At 38.6% G+C, this 17,465-nt stretch overlaps 1 protein-coding gene across 2 annotated transcripts in view; it reads right to left on the bottom strand.

Moving 5' to 3' along the window:
* The window catches only part of KCNQ5 (potassium voltage-gated channel subfamily Q member 5), a 282,164-nt gene that overhangs the window by 59,723 nt on the left and 204,976 nt on the right, over positions 1-17,465 (bottom strand). For both annotated transcript variants that reach the window (XM_032104818.1, XM_032104819.1), the window contains exon 3: positions 9,674-9,800. In XM_032104818.1, the coding sequence (XP_031960709.1) occupies positions 9,674-9,800 (127 nt within the window). The remainder of the gene's footprint in view (positions 1-9,673; positions 9,801-17,465) is intronic.

The raw sequence follows: 17,465 nt of genomic DNA, 5'->3' as shown, positions 1-17,465 counted from the left end.
ATGTACCTGCCAGAAGGAATAAAGCAGTATTTATTCAGTACCAGTTTTATTTGGCTTTAAGACAGGTTGACAGAAGCATTTAAAACTGTATCTTTGACCTAGTACTTACCAACCCAATTTTTGTTCAGCCTAAGAAAAAAACTGAGAGTAACACATGCAGATTCTTTCCATAAATCTTCACTTATTCTGTCCAGAAATAGTTTTGTGCCTTGAAAGCACTGGAAAACAAGGTTTGCTAATCACTTACTATGTCTGTATGTTCCTGGATGGCAGTAGACCTTAGTGAAAAGGGCTATTGCAGTGGAGAGAAAAACAGCTGAAAATTTCTGGACAGAAAGGCAACAGGATGGATAGCCAGACACACATACGCCCCTGATGAGTAAAGAGGCTCATTACATCAGGCTGTAAGAAAACCACAAGGTTATCGGCAAGAAAAAAACAAAATAGCTACAGCATGGCAGGACTTGTATATGGAGAAAGGGCTGAATAATTTAGGAGTGGTTAGTCAGAAGACAAATATGAGATGGCAGATAGAGGTATGCAAACTAGTGGAAGATAAGAAGGCCTGTTGGATGCCTCCTATTTACCCTTTCTTATAAAAGTGAGATCAAAAGACAATTTAAATTTGATAAAAAAAATACAAGATGCAATTGACTTGTAAAGTTCATTGCTCTGAGGTATAAAGGAATAACTGGGGGAAATTAAAGAAAAGTTTAGATGTTTTCCCCTGACTTGTTGGAATTAGATTTTTCAGGTGATTCAAATTCTTGTGTGAGTCAGCCACTGATTACTCAATGTGTGATTGGCTATTTTGGGCTACAGGTATTAACACCATCATTAGGGGTCTCTGGCACTAGTCAGCAAGTGGAAAGACACCAACCAGGACTCCTACATGACCCAGCCCTGCAGGGAAGCACTGCTGTGTCTGTGCTGGATCCTTGCAGCCATAATGGGAGGAATCTATAGGCAGGAGCGTGCACTTTCATGGCCTTTTCATCATACTCTAAAACCTTTGGCAGGGACAGGTGGGCAGGGGGTCTGGAAGTGTTCGTCTGACGCATTCCCAGATTGTGGATAAAGTGAAGGCGATACAGTGGCATGGGAGTGGAAAGGCCAAAAAAAAGTGGGAACAGAAAAATCCATGGTGTGTAGGTGAAAATGGATGGGTGGAAACTGACAAGTAAAGATGCTGAAATGATCAGGGAGAGAAAAACCTGTCTCTGAGGAGAGACAAAGCCTGTTTGTAGGTGGAGAGGGAAGAGACAGTATTGAAAATCTGCTCTCAAATTCACACAGTGGTGGGCAAACAGAAGGTATCCAGTATCTAGCTGAGTTATCTAATGCAGATGTTGAAGGCAGCAACATGGGTCCCTCAGTGTCGGCTGAAAGAGTTCCTACATTCAGTTTTCTGAGCCTCCCTTCAGAGGCAAAAACCTCTTCCTGCTGCCTAAAAGCAGAACTTGCATTTCTAACCTATACAGCTATTTTGGACGTCTGCATAATCAGTGAGTGCCTCTTGGGACTCCTTTGTTTCTGTAAATACAGAGTTTATTCAGATTACATACAGAACCAGACACCTCCAGTCACTCTTTACCCTCAGCTGCTACCCCACCTGCAATTTGTGTGTGAGTAGCCTAAGAGGGACCACTGTGCCAGTAAGAAGGTTTATATAATTTGGAGAACACTAATGTGGGGCATCTTGCACAACCACACTTGAGACTTCCTGATGTGGGAGACATGAAGAAAGAAATAGAAGCTCTGTTCAGTGCTTGTCAGAAAGGAAAAACCCCATAATCTGGTATCACTCTCACAAACCCAATAGAGGCAATCTCAAAATGAGATCTTAAATACAGTAGATTATGTCATTCTGTGTGACAACTTCTCCAATCTGCCTTGTGATGTTTTCAGCACAGATGAAACAATCTCCAGCATGGGGGTCACATGAATAGACTGGGCTGGCAAAGGGGAGCCCCAGGAATTAAAGAGCTTTTGCCTTTGCCTTGGCTGCTGCCCAGGTGGTCACATATATGCATTGAGGCACCAATGCTACACAAGGGTGAAAGTGAGTGGCTTCCTTTACACGATTTAGGAGCTTTTGTAGGTTGATGTAAAATGGATCTGATGGTCACCTTCCTTGGATCTGTATTGACAGCAATATCAACTATTACCAAAGGACAAAGCTCAATTTTGAGAGCTATCAGCACAGGCTTAAAGATAAAAAATGTAATTTTTCTTTAATGGGAGACAACAGGTAAATGGGTGCCTGGTACTTAAGTGCTAGGGATGGGAGGAAATTAAAATGTGCAGAACATGCCCAACTTGCCATCTAGAAATATGCAAATATTTCTACTTAGCCTTATTAAACTTGTGATATAAATACTGTAACTCTGTTACACAGTGTAACAATATTGTTACGTTGTCAAATCCTTACTAACTGCTGTATTTAACATAGCAGGTGTAAAAAGGAGGAATTAAAAATCTGTATTTTCTCTCTTGTACACAAGTGTTTTCCTAATGTAGCAGTTGAAGTGTAACCATTTGAGACATGATCATGAAAATAGGGATTTCCTGCAACTCTCACCAGACTACTATGCCCATCAGTCACTTCAGCAGTGCTGGGGGCAATATGTAGTTCTCTGAAGGGACACAGAAGAATGGAAACATCTGTGGAAGCTGCATTTCTTCAAGCTTTGTGATCACTAATAAGCTAGTGGCAAGGCTGGATGAAGACACCTGGTAATCAATTTGATTATATTGAGTGTAACAGTGGGCAAAGCGTCTGTTTTAAACTGTCAGCATTGACAGTTAAAAAATTAAAGCTGAGTAGATACCAGAAAACTGCATATGAAGAAACAAACACTATCTCTAAAGCAACTGAAAATGTCTATGTTTCTAAACAATAATACAGTCAAGCAAAATGAAACTACTGTTCTTAGCCAACTGCACCAACAACCCCTTTCTCGGAGACCTCCCTCATACAGAGGTGACTTGAAGAGAAATAAACTAGTGTTCAGCAAAGAGAGCAAAAAAATCACAACATTCAGCAGTTATAAGAAAGATAATTATAAACTAAAAGAAGCAAAGAGATGGAAATATGAAATAGCAGCATGTTGCCTGATCATATGCTGCAGGGTGAATAAAAAAGGAACTGTTATCTCTGCAAAAGAATTGGTAAAAGTGTACTTAATACAGGTAATCCTGAACGAGGTAGTTTCCCACAATACAATATCTAGAGATGCATAGAGACTGGACATTAGGAGGCATTTATTTATGGAGCAGGTGCTCAAACATGGAAACAGGCTTCCTAGAGAAGCAGTCAATGCCCCTTGAATGTAAGCGTTTAAGAGGCTTTTGGACAATGTCCTTAACAACATGCTTAGACTTTTGGTCAGCCATGCTGACATGGTAACATGCTGACAAAGCCCCCCTGAGTAATTATGGGCATGTTAGTAAAATAGAAGACACACTGAAAGTGGCTTTTGAAGTAAAGCAGTGCAGCAAGCCAGGGGTGTCACAGTCCTGAATGCCAATGGCATTCATGTAATGACTTTAAGTAATGGGCAGTTGCAAAAGCCCAAATAACGAACTCCTAGTCTAATAGGATTATTTTGGGCTAATATGAAAATGTTCCTAATGTATCTAGATTTCTGCCTGGAGAGCATAATTCACTGTTCCAAAAGCAGAACTTGTACAAAGCAACAATTCTTCTCAAAGAGAAGCTACAGGAAAGAGCTGACAATGATCTGAAATGGGAGTTACAAAGAATATCACACACCGAAGCAGCCGATCTGCAGCACAATATCTGGCAAGAAGCCAAGAAAGCTGAGAATTTTATTGCATATCAATTACACTCTGACATATTGTTCACATCATCAAAAAATATAATTTTTTGTTAGATGATAAGAATGATAAAATTTGAAAAATAAACCATTTTACTACTTTTGAGACTCCATACTCTGAAGTAGGCAGGTAAGTGAATTTGGCACAATCCTGCCTACCTCTAACTTCCACACCAGTGTTTATATTAATAACTACTTAATTTTGAATTGGCAAACTTACACATATTTATGGTATCTGAGAAACTATGTTGTCCATGAATATGATGAGAATTCAGCATAGTATGGCAGGATATGAACATCAAAACAAATAAAAGCAGACTATTAAAAGAAAAGTATTTTTCTAAGCACCTTCATATTCTGGGTATCTCTAGCAGCAACAAGTTTAAAGCCAGTCCCTAAAAAATGTGAGCAAAACTGAACATATGAATACTATAACCAGAAAATGTTGACTGCTGCTTGGTGTGTCAGTTGCTTCTCTCCTTATCATACATTTCCAAGTCACAGCTCATAAACAGCACTGGAAGTTCTATGATACACTTTCATATTCCATAATATTTTATAATACATAGCATTTAATATCTATTATTATTATTATCATCATTATCATCATTATCCTTATCATTATACTACAATGTATTTTCTGAGATTCAAATATGAGAGATAAATAATAATTTGAAAGACTTCTTAAATCATATACAGAACCTGGGTGAGGATGGACAGGGAGCCTCATTATTTCTAAATAATTTCTAAATAATTTGACTGTGATATTTGACTTTAGGACACTTTCCTAAAAAAAGGGAGCTGAATTAGCAGTTACTAAACATTTTAGTGGAGGTACTGAGTTATATTAGTCTTGTTCAAAATGGATAACTATCTCATGCTTAAGAAAATATCTTTTATAGCCTTCTAATGCAGTAATTCTATTATTACAAATAAATTCTTTTAAATAAAATGTCACTGTCTTTTAACAGCCTTTGTATCACAAACTTGTCTCTTTATTCCTCATATCCCAGGCTGCCCAATTCATGGTAGTAGCTCCTCTACTCTACGTCACAAACACAATAGTGACTCTAGAGTAAAATCAAAAAACCACGGCATGGACAAACACAGGCTGCTGAATTCTCTAGCTCATACCAGAAAGAAACTTCAATGTGAACTGCATCGTACCAAACTAGATTTCTTTTGAACAGCAGACACACAACTTCTAGAAAGAGGAGACCAGAGACTGAAGTCTTTAATCCCAGCAAATGTTACCTTACTCATCAGCAAGGGTAGTAGTCAGCAAAAGTAAATATGAAAGGATAATGCCCATAGATTATATTAAGCAGACATTTTTCCTACACATTTCTAAAAACTTCATTGCCAGAACTGTAAAACATGAAGATATGCCACTAAATACTAATTTTAAAAATCTACATTTTTTGGGACAAATCTAGACTAAAGAGCACCTCTGTTCATCGCACAGAATTATGGCTGCTGAAATTTTTGGGTTTTGTTTTTTTTTTTGTTTGAAGCCTAATACTACTGCTACTGCTACTGCTACTGCTACTGCTACTACTACTACTATCAGAGTATTTTCTGGAGTGAAGTGGGCAGGGTGTTTCTGAGATGAGTTCAAGTTCAGCTGGCAGGAGATCCCCAAATGTGAAATTTGCTGTAACTTTTTTTTTCTGGGTTTTATAATGAGATGTGATGTGAGATATGTCTTCTTGGTCAAGGATATACTTAATTACAGACCATCTCTGGGTTATTTAGAGTTCAAATTACACTGGAAAGGGGCTGTTTATATTGTTTATCACAAGCAGCAGATTTACTATCTGTCTGTATTTAAACTATACAATGTGTCTAAATACCAAGGTGACAGACACACAACGTGCCATTACACAAATATATTGAAGTAATTCAAATTAAATGTTCAGAAGATCTTGTAACACACTAGATATGGATTTGTTTATAAAGGTTTGACAAAAGTGCCACATGATGGTTCATTACAACTCTAATTAATGAAAAATAATCCAGTAATAAGCAACAGTCACTGCTATCACTTAATGCTCTGAAACAAGGTTTACCAGCCATGAAGTTCAAGGGCCTGATTACAGATAATGGACTTAAGCTTCCTGTTGGGAATTTGCTCATTCTGCAGGCTCAACAGAATTTGAACTTTTGACATTTCCATCATGCTGTAGCTTGACTAGAGGTGAAATAGAAGCAGCTGTGGTGAAACTGCTAATGGACTAACTGAAATATACGAAATCTTTCACTTGGCTGGACCACCAGGAAGTCTAGTTCCCCTGGAGAAATGTAATATTACTAGAAGTAGGCTCAAATTTAAAGTGAAAAAATTCTGAAATAGGGGTTTCCACCCCCAACTTTAAATTGAATAAAGTTTAGGCACTAGAGTCAGGAGTGTGCTCTGGAGGCCAGGAGGGCCAGCCCTGTCCTGAGGAGCATCAGGCACAGCATCTCCAGCTGGGCAAGGGAGGGGATTGTCCTGCTCTGCTCTGCACTGGGGAGGCCTCACCTCGAGTGCTGGGGGCAGTTTTGGGTGCCACAATGTTAGAAAGACATTAAACTGTTAGAGAGTGTCCAAAGGAGGGCAACAAAGATGGTGAAGGGCCTTGAGGGGAAGCCGTGTGAGGAGCAGCTGAGGGTCTGTTCAGCCTGGAGGAGACTGAGGGGAGACCTCACTGCAGTTACAACTTCCTCATGAGGGGAAGAGGAGGGACAGGCACTGATCTCCTCTCTGTGGTGACCAGTGACAGGACTGAGAGAATGGCCTGAAGTTGTGTCAGGGGAGGTTTAGGTTGGATATCAGGAAAAGGTTCTTCACCCAGAGGGTGTTTGGGCACTGGAACAGGCTCCCCAGGGAAGTGATCACAGTCCCAAACCTGACAGAGTTCAAGAAGTGTTTGGACAATGCTCTCAGGCACATGGTGTGACTCTCAGGGGTGCTCCTGTGCAGGGCCAGGAGTTGAACTTTGATGATCCCTGTGGGTCATCTCAGAATATTCTATGATTCTATGTCTAAAATTCACTTGCTCTTGTTGGGCCTTCCCACATAGGAGTCCCTAAGTCTCTTCCAGAGTCAGTGGAGAGGAAGAAGTTTCTTGGACAGCTCAGCAGACTTCAGACATGAAGGTGAGACCAGCAGCATCTTACTCTTTCGATCCAGAGCATTTTTATTATTCCTAACTATTTTTACAGTGTCCCAAGTGGAGGCTGCCCTCACAGACTGAGATTTCACTGTGGTGGTAAATCCTCTACACATAGGAGAGTGGCCAGAAGTTTAATTTTGTCAGGTCACATACCACCATCTGGGAGCCCATTGCCAGAGGAAGGACAATGGACTCTTCATTTATTTCAGTGTCCCCAAATGGCTTGACAGGGAGTGGATGCCTTATATCTTCCCAGTTAGACATGCTCTCTTTTATTTTGGGGATGTTCAGGGAGCTAAGGCACAGGCATCAAGTTCTTCCTGGTTGTCAGCATCCCTGGTCTCCAGAGGCTCCAGGGAGCAGTTAGAATATGGATTGCTTGGATTGCTGCTCTTCTGAGCAACACAACACAGCAACACTGTTATGCAGTGCTAACAGCCAAGCTTCGGAGTGATATACCTGTGACATTTAGGATTTGCAGGGGTATGTACATATTTAAGTACCTTACATGCCTATAAGGATGTGTTACTATGCCCTTTATATTATGTAAACCAGCTCATATACAATCAGAGGAAATGAGGGATGTCAGGTAACATAGGACAAAACACAAAGCAAGGTTTAATACTACACTGTTATTCCCATTTTCACAGAAATAAACAAGGGTACAAAACTGTCAAATAATTTGATAGATGTAATTACTAACCTGATAGCACACAGCAATGCTTGATGAACTAATTTGTCAGAGCAGTGACATTGTAGGCACACTAACATAAGCACAGAGCTTTGGCCCTGAATAAAACTTCTCCGGTTATTAGGTCATTAATGGAAAAAATAAAGGCTGTCTAAATGTGACCCTTGAGGCAATCCTCAAATTTGTTATTTCTAGCCCTTAGGCCATTGCCCTATGTGATTTGTGTTTAATCACAAAAAAATAATCAGGGAAAAGATCTGCTGGAGATATATAGCAAATTTAATTAATAGTAAACAGACTAAATCTTCTAAAATATTATTGTTCCACTGTAACAATAAACGGAAATAATAATTGAATGGATGACTTAGGAAATAATTAACAGTAATAGGCCCAAACTGGTCACATGCACTTAAGGAGGCTTTAGCAGTGATTTCATTGAGTTCCCCCTGAAGCCATCCTTTCTCCACGCTGAACACACCCAGGTCTCTCAGCCTCTCCTCACAGGGCAACAGCACTGATCAACTTGATGGCTTCACTGAACTCACTCCAGTTTATTAAGGTCTTTCAGGTATGGTGTTGGAGGGGGAAAATGGGGTGCAGTATCTTGGATGTGGTCTAATGAGCGATGAGTAAAGGGAGATAATAATCTACTGATTGTGCTCTGGCTAACGAAGCCTTCTGACCTCTGCTGCTGCCTCACACTTTGCCAAGACTGCAAAGCCAAGGTGTCAGGCAAATAATTAATTTGAGTAGCAAGAGCTGCAAGATGATTTGGTTTTTCCTCAAAAGATCAAATCTAGAGAGATGCTGAACATCAGAAACTCCCTTCTGGGATGCTAAAGTCCAGAAATGGACCAAAGCCGATCAATAGAAGAAGAGACATGCAGAACAGTCAATGGCAAGAAATTAAAGCTATTGGTTTACTTTCCAGAAGCTACAGAACAAAGTTTCCTTTCCATCCAGTGAACCAGCATAGGAAGGCATTGTATGTAAGTAGACAAGCAATAGACTGTTGTCTACTAATTAATTCCACTTGCAAGTGGTAGGATTCCTAGGGGGATAGAAAAGATGCTTTTAGGGCCAGAAACTGCTTACATAAACATAGATGAAACGAGAAGAGCAGGTGAATTTCAGAGAAAGAAGGAAATACCATAATCAAGTGAAGTAACCCATCCCCCTACAGGGTGATCTGTGCCAGAAGACCTGCCTGAACTATTTCACCAACAGTAGGAGGGTAGCTATGAGTAGTTTTACAGAAAATGTGGAAATCTATACCACACCTCCTGTGAGTTATCAGATGAATTTGATCTTTGACTTCTGCCTTTATTGGGAAACTGTTTTCCTGCAGATCCCTTTTCAAAATAGGGTTTTGACTGGTCATGAGTCTATTAACCATTCTCACAGACAAATTCTAGAGCAAAGAATCTCTTGAAATAGATGTAGAAGAAAAAATGAAGAAGATGCTGTATCTTATGCTAGTGTCACTGCAGAGCTGATATGTGGACTGTCGTGCAGAGAACAGCAAAACAGGAAGCAGCAATGTTGTCAGAAGATGTCTCTAGGGAGGTTTTCAAACTCCTTGTAGTGTCTGATCACAGAGGTTAAACAAGGAGAACACGATATATACACATATGTACATGATCTATGTATGTAAGTACAAGACGTAGTGTATCCATTAAAAGCATGCAACTCTCTGGTCTTCAGTAAGATCAGCTCTCAACCCCTCATTTGTCCAATATATAGGCCAGCTGTATGAGATTCATAGGAAAATGTCTTTTGGAGAACATAAGAAATGTGGACTGACTGGTTTTTAGGGATATAATGACTTATATCTAAAGAAACCTTGGGCAGATGAGAGTTGGCACACAGCTATTCTGGACTTAAAGCTGGTTGATGTAAACAGAGTCTGATTCCAATAGTTTTCATTCAGAAACAAAACAGGTGGGTGAAGGTGTTTATCTTAAAATAACTGGATCTGGGACACTCACCTATTACACAGAACGGTTTCCTCGCAAAGCGCAGTCTTCCTTGCCATCCTCGGTATCGACAACAGCATCCAGCAGACCAGATACGAATAATAAATTCCAAACCAAAGACAACAATCATGACAAATTCCTAGAAATGGCAAATAAGAAAAATGCCTGTTACAGATAACCAGCACTTGAACATCAGGAAAGTTGTCACTACTGTTTGTGTCTAGCAATCCACCTTGAGCATCTGAACATCCCAAGCCAAACTTGGGATCCTGCTCCCCCGGGTGGTTACACATCTGCAAGCAGCACACAGTCCTTAGAGCTTCACAGTGAATGGTCTAAGCCTAACCTGAATAGCATCAAATATCAGCTAAGATTGGCTGCTGAATATGAAACACCGAAGAACTGAATAATACACAAAAATATTAGAGCAAAGTACTCAACGATTTTGGATATTGAGCATCAGAGCACAGGTAATTTATACAGCTAGAGAAAAATGTTCCATATCCACATCCATAAAATTAGTTCTTAGTTTAAAAGCTAAAAGTTTTGGGAGATATATTCTCATTGTTGCAATATACAGGTGAAGTAACTGAGATTATGAGTTTGGGAAATCAATTTGTTCCCATCAGTAGGTTAAGGTACATGCAAGTGTAATTACATTCAATGGGTATGTAACTGCTTGTAAGGCAATGAATGAATACCCACCCTAGGCATAACTTTCCCTGGACAACCTGTGAATGAAAGCATTTAGAAATTTTGCCTTGCTTGTTTGGCCTGCTTTTCTTTCACATTGGAACCTTCTTTAAGACTGTCTATTTTAATAGCATCAACCTGTATTCATGCAATTTTTATTCCAAGAAAGTTTTCTTTACAACAGTGAGGTCAACAGAGTTGCAGTGATAGAGCTTGGAGCACAATTCAGCTCCATACCCTAAGGAAATCTGCAGCTCAATGATATGCAGTGATATAGTGCATACACGCTGTATGGAATTATAAACTTAGATACTTTTCTGGAATACCATCACAAAGTTATGAAATGATAAAATAACAATTTGTATGTTCACAAAAGGAGAAAAGTACTTGATGGAGTTCCTTAAACAGCCCATCAAGAAGAAAAGGATGGAAGTTGTGTTTTATTTGGCAGCCCAATGTATTTCTTTGTCCAGAAGTAAGTTATTCCTTGTCAGCCAATTAATTTGTTATTCCTGCAGGATGAGGACTAGTGTGGTACTGGTGAAAAAGCACTGCAAATGAATTAAATAGAGGAATATTTGCAAGGGTAGGGTTGACCTAATATTGACTTTTCCCCAATAAATATTTTGCATGTTTTTAGACTGTGAGACCCTACAACTCTACAAGCCAATAAGGCTGTAAATATCATATGTGTCAACTCAGGCAATAATTTACCTGAACAAATGATATTATTAATGTTTTGCCATATAATGGTGCTTTACTAAATTACAGTTAGTGGCAGTACATTGAAACATTGTGGACTTAATTGCTTTTGCTGTCATAGAACAATTTGAAAACATAGTATTCCTTCCTAAACATGTCAGCTTCTGTAACTACATTACACTGAAAGCACTTTTAGAGATTTCTTCAGTGTCTTTATTTTTGGTTTTGTAAATCCCATACTGAATGCCTTAGTCACCAAAACAGAATAAGATCCCTCTGCTAAAACGTGGCTGAAGAAATGCCACATTTTTTATTAGAAAAGAACACATGGAAAAATGAGTGTGATTGTTTAAAGTTTTCTTTTTATTCCACTACAAGAAACTTCAGCTTAATTCCATGGGCAGTGTTATTGCACAACTTCAGAAAGGATTATGTACAAAACTGAAAAAGTTCCACATATAGTAACAATAATTCCTAAGAGTTGGCTACCCTGTGGTACATTTCCTTGTAGGAAATTCTGTGTAGGCCAAGAATAAAATGGACAAGAAGCCAACTGGAAAAAAACGAAGAATAAGTACTTTAGTTATTTAACTACCACTTTTACAGTGGTAGTTAAATCATGAATTGTCAAATCTGGTTTACACATTTTTAGAGGATGCCTCTGAATTTATGAGGGTTGATGGCAGGCATCCAGGCCACCCGACATCTTATTCTCCTAAGGAAGTTTCTTCTTTGGGACAGGGTAAAAGATACTGAAGGAAAGGTCTGAGAAGCATGAAAAATTCTTTGCTTGCAATAAAATATTTTTCTTGTTAAAATTTAATCACATTTTACTTGACTAAAGTTTGTTGTTTCCCTGGAAAACATACGGTGAGTACAGATGGGCGATACGCTTTGTAAGCACAGTGAAATTGTCCCAGGCATCTTACTGAAGCTGATCCACACACACAGGAGTGCGTCCTCTCCTGTACTCTAGACCCCGGCAGGGCCTCTGATGGGGAACTGGCAAGGACAGAAAGTACTTAACGATCCTGGAAGGACTAATCCACAGCTTCAAGTCAGTTAAAATAGTATCACAAAACTGCTGGTAGGAGTTGGAAAGAGGTAATTTTTTTTGAAAGTTTACTCTTCTGGTTCCTATCAGTGCTATGCAGTTTTGTATTTATTACCTGTACTATGCTATATGTATTTCTTACCTATACTATGGGTGCTATGCTTGCTCAGTGAGACAAGGATGAAAAAAGTTATTGTGTGCTGAAAGCATGTGTCTGAGAGTCTGTGTTCCACATTTTGCCCTTGTGTGGTAGAGACAGAAATCATATTTGTCTTTCACACACAAAAACATATACTGAGAAGAGAAACTTCTTGGAGATACATCTATTTTGGGAGAGAAAAAGAACAAAAGGATATTTTCTCAAATTTTTTTTTTTGGTGGGTAGGGTAAGAGTATAAGATTTTTCTTGAGGAAAAAATGTGAAATACATTTTCCTTGAGAAAAAGAGTTACCATTTCTAGAACCATTACAAATTTATGTATGGTTGTATCACCTCAAAATTAACTAAGGTTTCTACTACTTAAACTTTTTTTTCTACTACTTAAACAATATAACAACTGTAGTTATATTGAGCTCAAATGCAGTAAATATGTCTCTGTGCACTGGGATGCTAAAAGAACTGCTGCTTTTAAAAATGCTGTATGTGATTTTCTTGCACCCATAGCAAGTTTCTGGAGATTTTAAAGTACAGTGTAACCTTTAATAAAGGAAAATACATTGAAGAAAATGTAGATGGGGTTTCACACTTATTTTTGCACTTACTGAAATAGTGATGTTTCAAACTGATCCTTATATCCTAGTGACTCCTACTTCCTCAAAGAAAATACGATTTTGAAGGGAACTAATATAAAATATAATAAAGTCTAAAGGGAAAGGATTTTCCAAAAAAAAATGAAATGCATTGAAATGGAACTCTTCATAGTAGTACACGTGAGAGCTTTGTTTTATTTTGGATTTGTTCAGGTCAAAACGAGAGAGAGACAAAGATCTCCACACTACTGTGTAAAAAAGTAATGTTTTAGTAGTCAGGGCACTCAGTCAAAATGTAAAGGCAAATCTCTGTCAAGGTTGATACAGGCTGGGGAATGACATTATTTTTTCCTATGGCAGCTGTAAAGTTACAAGGTTCTTGGTCTTCCATGAGCAGAAATTGGAAGGATGCATCCCAGACAAGATCAGGATTTTTATTATTTTATATTTCATTTGGAAGGCTTATTGCAAACTTAAACATAAATCTAGGCTTTGAAATGACTTGAGTTTAGTTCCTTAGCAATTGAAACAAAAGATCAGAACATAATTGGAAAGGTGTGTGATGGAATAAATCATTAGACTTCGTGCTTTGTAGTCTTGCTGAAGAAATGATGCATTCCAAGTATCTCTGTCCTACATATAATATAATGGAACCTCATTAATTTTGAATTACTTAAGAGATATGAGAAACAACATATCAGAATGGGAAAATCTTGCACTGTTTATAAATCTGGCCCTCTTCAAACTTAAGCAAGGCTGTACTTGAACTGATGAGCAAGTTAAGATTTACTGGAAACCTAACCCTTCCCTTTCTAGGTAAAGCAGAGGTGCATTGGCCTTTGCCATTTCATGCTTTTTTCCTATCTTGTTATCCTTTTCCAATCACAACTGCATTTGGCCTTACACCAGAATCACTACAATCTGTCACTTTTTTGGCTATTCAAGCTTGCAGTTAGCATCTCCCAGTAACCACGATGGCAGATGCCTTGGTGTTTCAGACAGTGGAAAGTTTTTCTTCCTTCTCAAAGCACAGTTCATCCAAACTGAGGAGCTTTTCCTTCTGAAATGTTTCTGCGTATGCAGCTCCAGTTGTCATGGGGAACCATGCACATGCAAGAGAAGCAAGGCTGACACACCTGGGATTACAAGGTTCAGTTGCATTTGGCTAGCAGTGTATTCCTGAAGTTCTTTACATCTGTGTGTGCCTTGGTTGTTACACCACTGGAACAACGAGGGTCACACAAATGGCAGGAAAAGAAAATAAGAGGTCATCCAGAGCAAGGTTTCTGTTTACAAAAGGTCCTGGAGGACTCTAATCAACAGGGTTGATGATTAAGGAAATCAAGGATACTTTGTACAATCCAGCTATGATAAGCACTTTTCCCCCGTTTTTTTTCTTCCTATCCAATTAGGATACATGATTTGTTGAAACTGTTTACGTTAATATGCTTCTCAGGCAGTTTTTAATGATAAGGATTTCCCTAAGCATAACATTTTAATAGCAAAAAAAAGTTTATATAATAGCATTCTTACTCTTTAGCATAACTACATATTATAACTGAAAATAATTTTCTGTTGATGAATCAGGTGCCTTCATTGTAGACTGTAACTTCAAGGAATTAGATCCATTTTTGCAATAAGAAAATGACCAAAGCTGAGCACTCTGTGCTGGTCTAGGATGCTTCTGGTTATTTTGCAATGTGTAAATGAGCTGAGGCTTGGATATAAGAAATCCACCCACAAGACAATGTCTCTGCTGTTATTTTAATTATATTTCTTGTATGGAAATTGGGATTTTAATTATTCTAAAGGCTAATGAAGTAGCCCAACAAACATGCAGACTGATGTGAGGAGCTTCCTGCCTTGAGCTCATAGGAGAGCTGTGTTTACAAGTGACATTGGTCAGAAGTCTGAGAAATGGACAAGAACAGACCAAATGAATCCTCTGAAATAAGCTTTAGTAGGGCCACGAGTGTTTCCCCTCTGAAGACAACATCTCTGCAGTGTAGCTGCACTGCATATCCTCATCTGGTGTAAACCAGCAAGCCTCACTGCACTAACACAGCAGAACATGAGAAGCAATGTCATCTGATACTGCTTGGGATATATCCCCTCTTCCCTAAAGTCTCATAAACAGGCAAGTCCAGTGTTTCCAAATCAGGGAAGTCCAGTGTTTCCAAATAATTTTGAAAGGAGGGAGAATAAACATGTTCTCATACCTTAATTTATGGCCGACTGGTTTGTCACCAGCTGCTAAAATATCTTTATGGTGACACATGAATACTTGATACTGTCCAAATAGCAATGCTTTATTACTCATCGTCAAAGAGGATGAGATTGTTTTATCATTCAGTTAAACCAAGAACAGAAGACCTCAGCTTATCAACAACATCCGTCTCCTAAGCCAAAAAAACCCCCTCTACTGATTCCAGGTAATAAGCTCTAAAGTTGGGCTGTACACTTTAAAGATATGCCATTGGGACGGAGGGAAAGCACAGTACTGGTCTGTCTCAATGAAACTTGACAAAGGTCTGAGCTTTAAATAGTTATGATGCAGAAGCTGGTGTAGGACTACAGACAATTCTGTTATACTGCCATTTTCCAGATTAGAACAAGCAGGTAAGAATATGTGCATGCTTTATGGTTTAAAATAATAATAAATTTGAACACATTTGTGTTATTCCTGGTTCAGCACTAAAAGGGAGATCTTTGATATAAACAGTTAACAAGCATATCTATGTGTGCATACATACACTTAAGAAACTAATGTTTTAATACTATCCAGCTGCAGTTTAACAGAGGGAGGGACAACCATAAATCCAAAATCATAACCCAGAATAGAACCTATTAGTGGCATATAAATCACAACCAGAAACTTCACTTCAGCTCCCAGTGCAATACACAATGCACATGAAGTGAAATTTGTGCACCTTTTTATCATTTATCAGTTTTATAATGGATGTGATACTTTTAGTGCATTTGATTTTACATATCATGATTAAGAATTTCCACATAGATTGTACATTAATAGAGGATTATTGAGAAATCAGTTTAGTGCCTTTTACTCAAATATACAGCTACAAATCTATTGATAGAATATTAAAATCCCAGTTATATGCTTAGTCCACATGTTATATATATGACTTATGCTATCCAACTCCCTTTTAGTTTTTTGTGTTTATACCTGACATGGCACCCAACAGTCATGCTTCTTCTTTATTCCTTTGCAACAGAAAAAAGTGGTGAATTTTTATTTCAAGTAAAAGTAGTTTTGAATCAGATAGTACAACCCAGCAGCAGAATTACATAGATGCCATTTATTTATGTTTTGCATAATCTCTTATAGAATAAAGACAAGTATTTACCATATCAGACACAATGCACGATTCCTACCACTGAAACTGTGCTAACCTTCCTCAGCATCCTCTGCCTCCCCAGATCAGCTGACTCACTTCACATCACCATCATGGGCCAACAGCTGAGGACCTGCTGGTGCCAGAGGAATGAGTGCCACAGGGCTGCACCGGCCATCATGGTTATTGCGATTACCATGTAGGCAATTTGTACATGTGGGCAAACAGATCCCAAAACTCCTTCTGGTGGACATGGTTCTTCTAGGGACACCCTGCTGATCACTGAACACTCTCTTTCAAACTGGGAAAAGGGCAATGGGAAACACTGACTTCTCCACGTCTATCCTGCTCTTTCCCAGATACTGCATCACCTTTAAATTTTCCAGCCATTTGCACTCACTGCTTTGTGTCATACCATTTGTTTATGTGTCAGGTGCAACTACACATCTAAGAGAATTTCTTAAAGGAGATCATAGCATGAAACTCACATTACAGAATAATTTTCTACTTTTCAAAAATTTTTTACCCTTCTCTGTGCTTATTCAGATTTTCTTCCTCTTTAGTGAGATATCAGCAGTAAATGGTCTAATTTTGGTTTTAAAATTGTCCTTGTATTGCAAACAAAGAAGGTCTGTACAGCTGTACCCAGGCCTTTGCATTTCCTTTGTGATTTCTTCACGCATTTTTTTCTGCTGTAGTCACATTTCTGATGTCACGTTAGAGGCAGACGTTCAAGCACATGTCTCTGTAGCAACACAGATCCAAAATTTTCCATTTGAAATGTCTGTGAAGAATTTTGTATCTTTTCTCTGTCCAAAACAAGTGTAGAACAGGCATCAGAACTCTGAATCTCTTTATGCCCTGGCATCCGTATTGATTTTGTATTGATGCAAGGGGTTTAGGCTAATTGTTATGGCTGATCACGTGCATGTGAATTAACTGATAACATCTGCCATGCTGTACTGCAGAGTAGGATGGAATATCCATTCTTTTATTCTTTGGTCTTAGCATCTTTGGAGTTGTTAAATGCTGGAGACTCTGCAAATGATATCGGCAGTGTTCTTTTTAAAATTACTTCTTGCAGTTTCCCAGTTCTCAAAGCTCATTAAGAGAGCTTCCCTAGGTGTTCATCTGTGCCTGTTTTAACCACTATGAGACCTAAGTGCATCTTGGTTGATATATACTGAAATGTTACCAGTACCAAACATTTTCAGAAAACAACTTTAAGAAAGTGTCTTCTGACAGTTCGTAA

This window comes from Corvus moneduloides, chromosome 3, assembly GCF_009650955.1.
Source record: "Corvus moneduloides isolate bCorMon1 chromosome 3, bCorMon1.pri, whole genome shotgun sequence".
NCBI lineage: Eukaryota > Metazoa > Chordata > Aves > Passeriformes > Corvidae > Corvus > Corvus moneduloides.
Note: the sequence above shows the minus strand (reverse complement) of the source record. Positions and strands in the feature narration are given on the sequence as shown.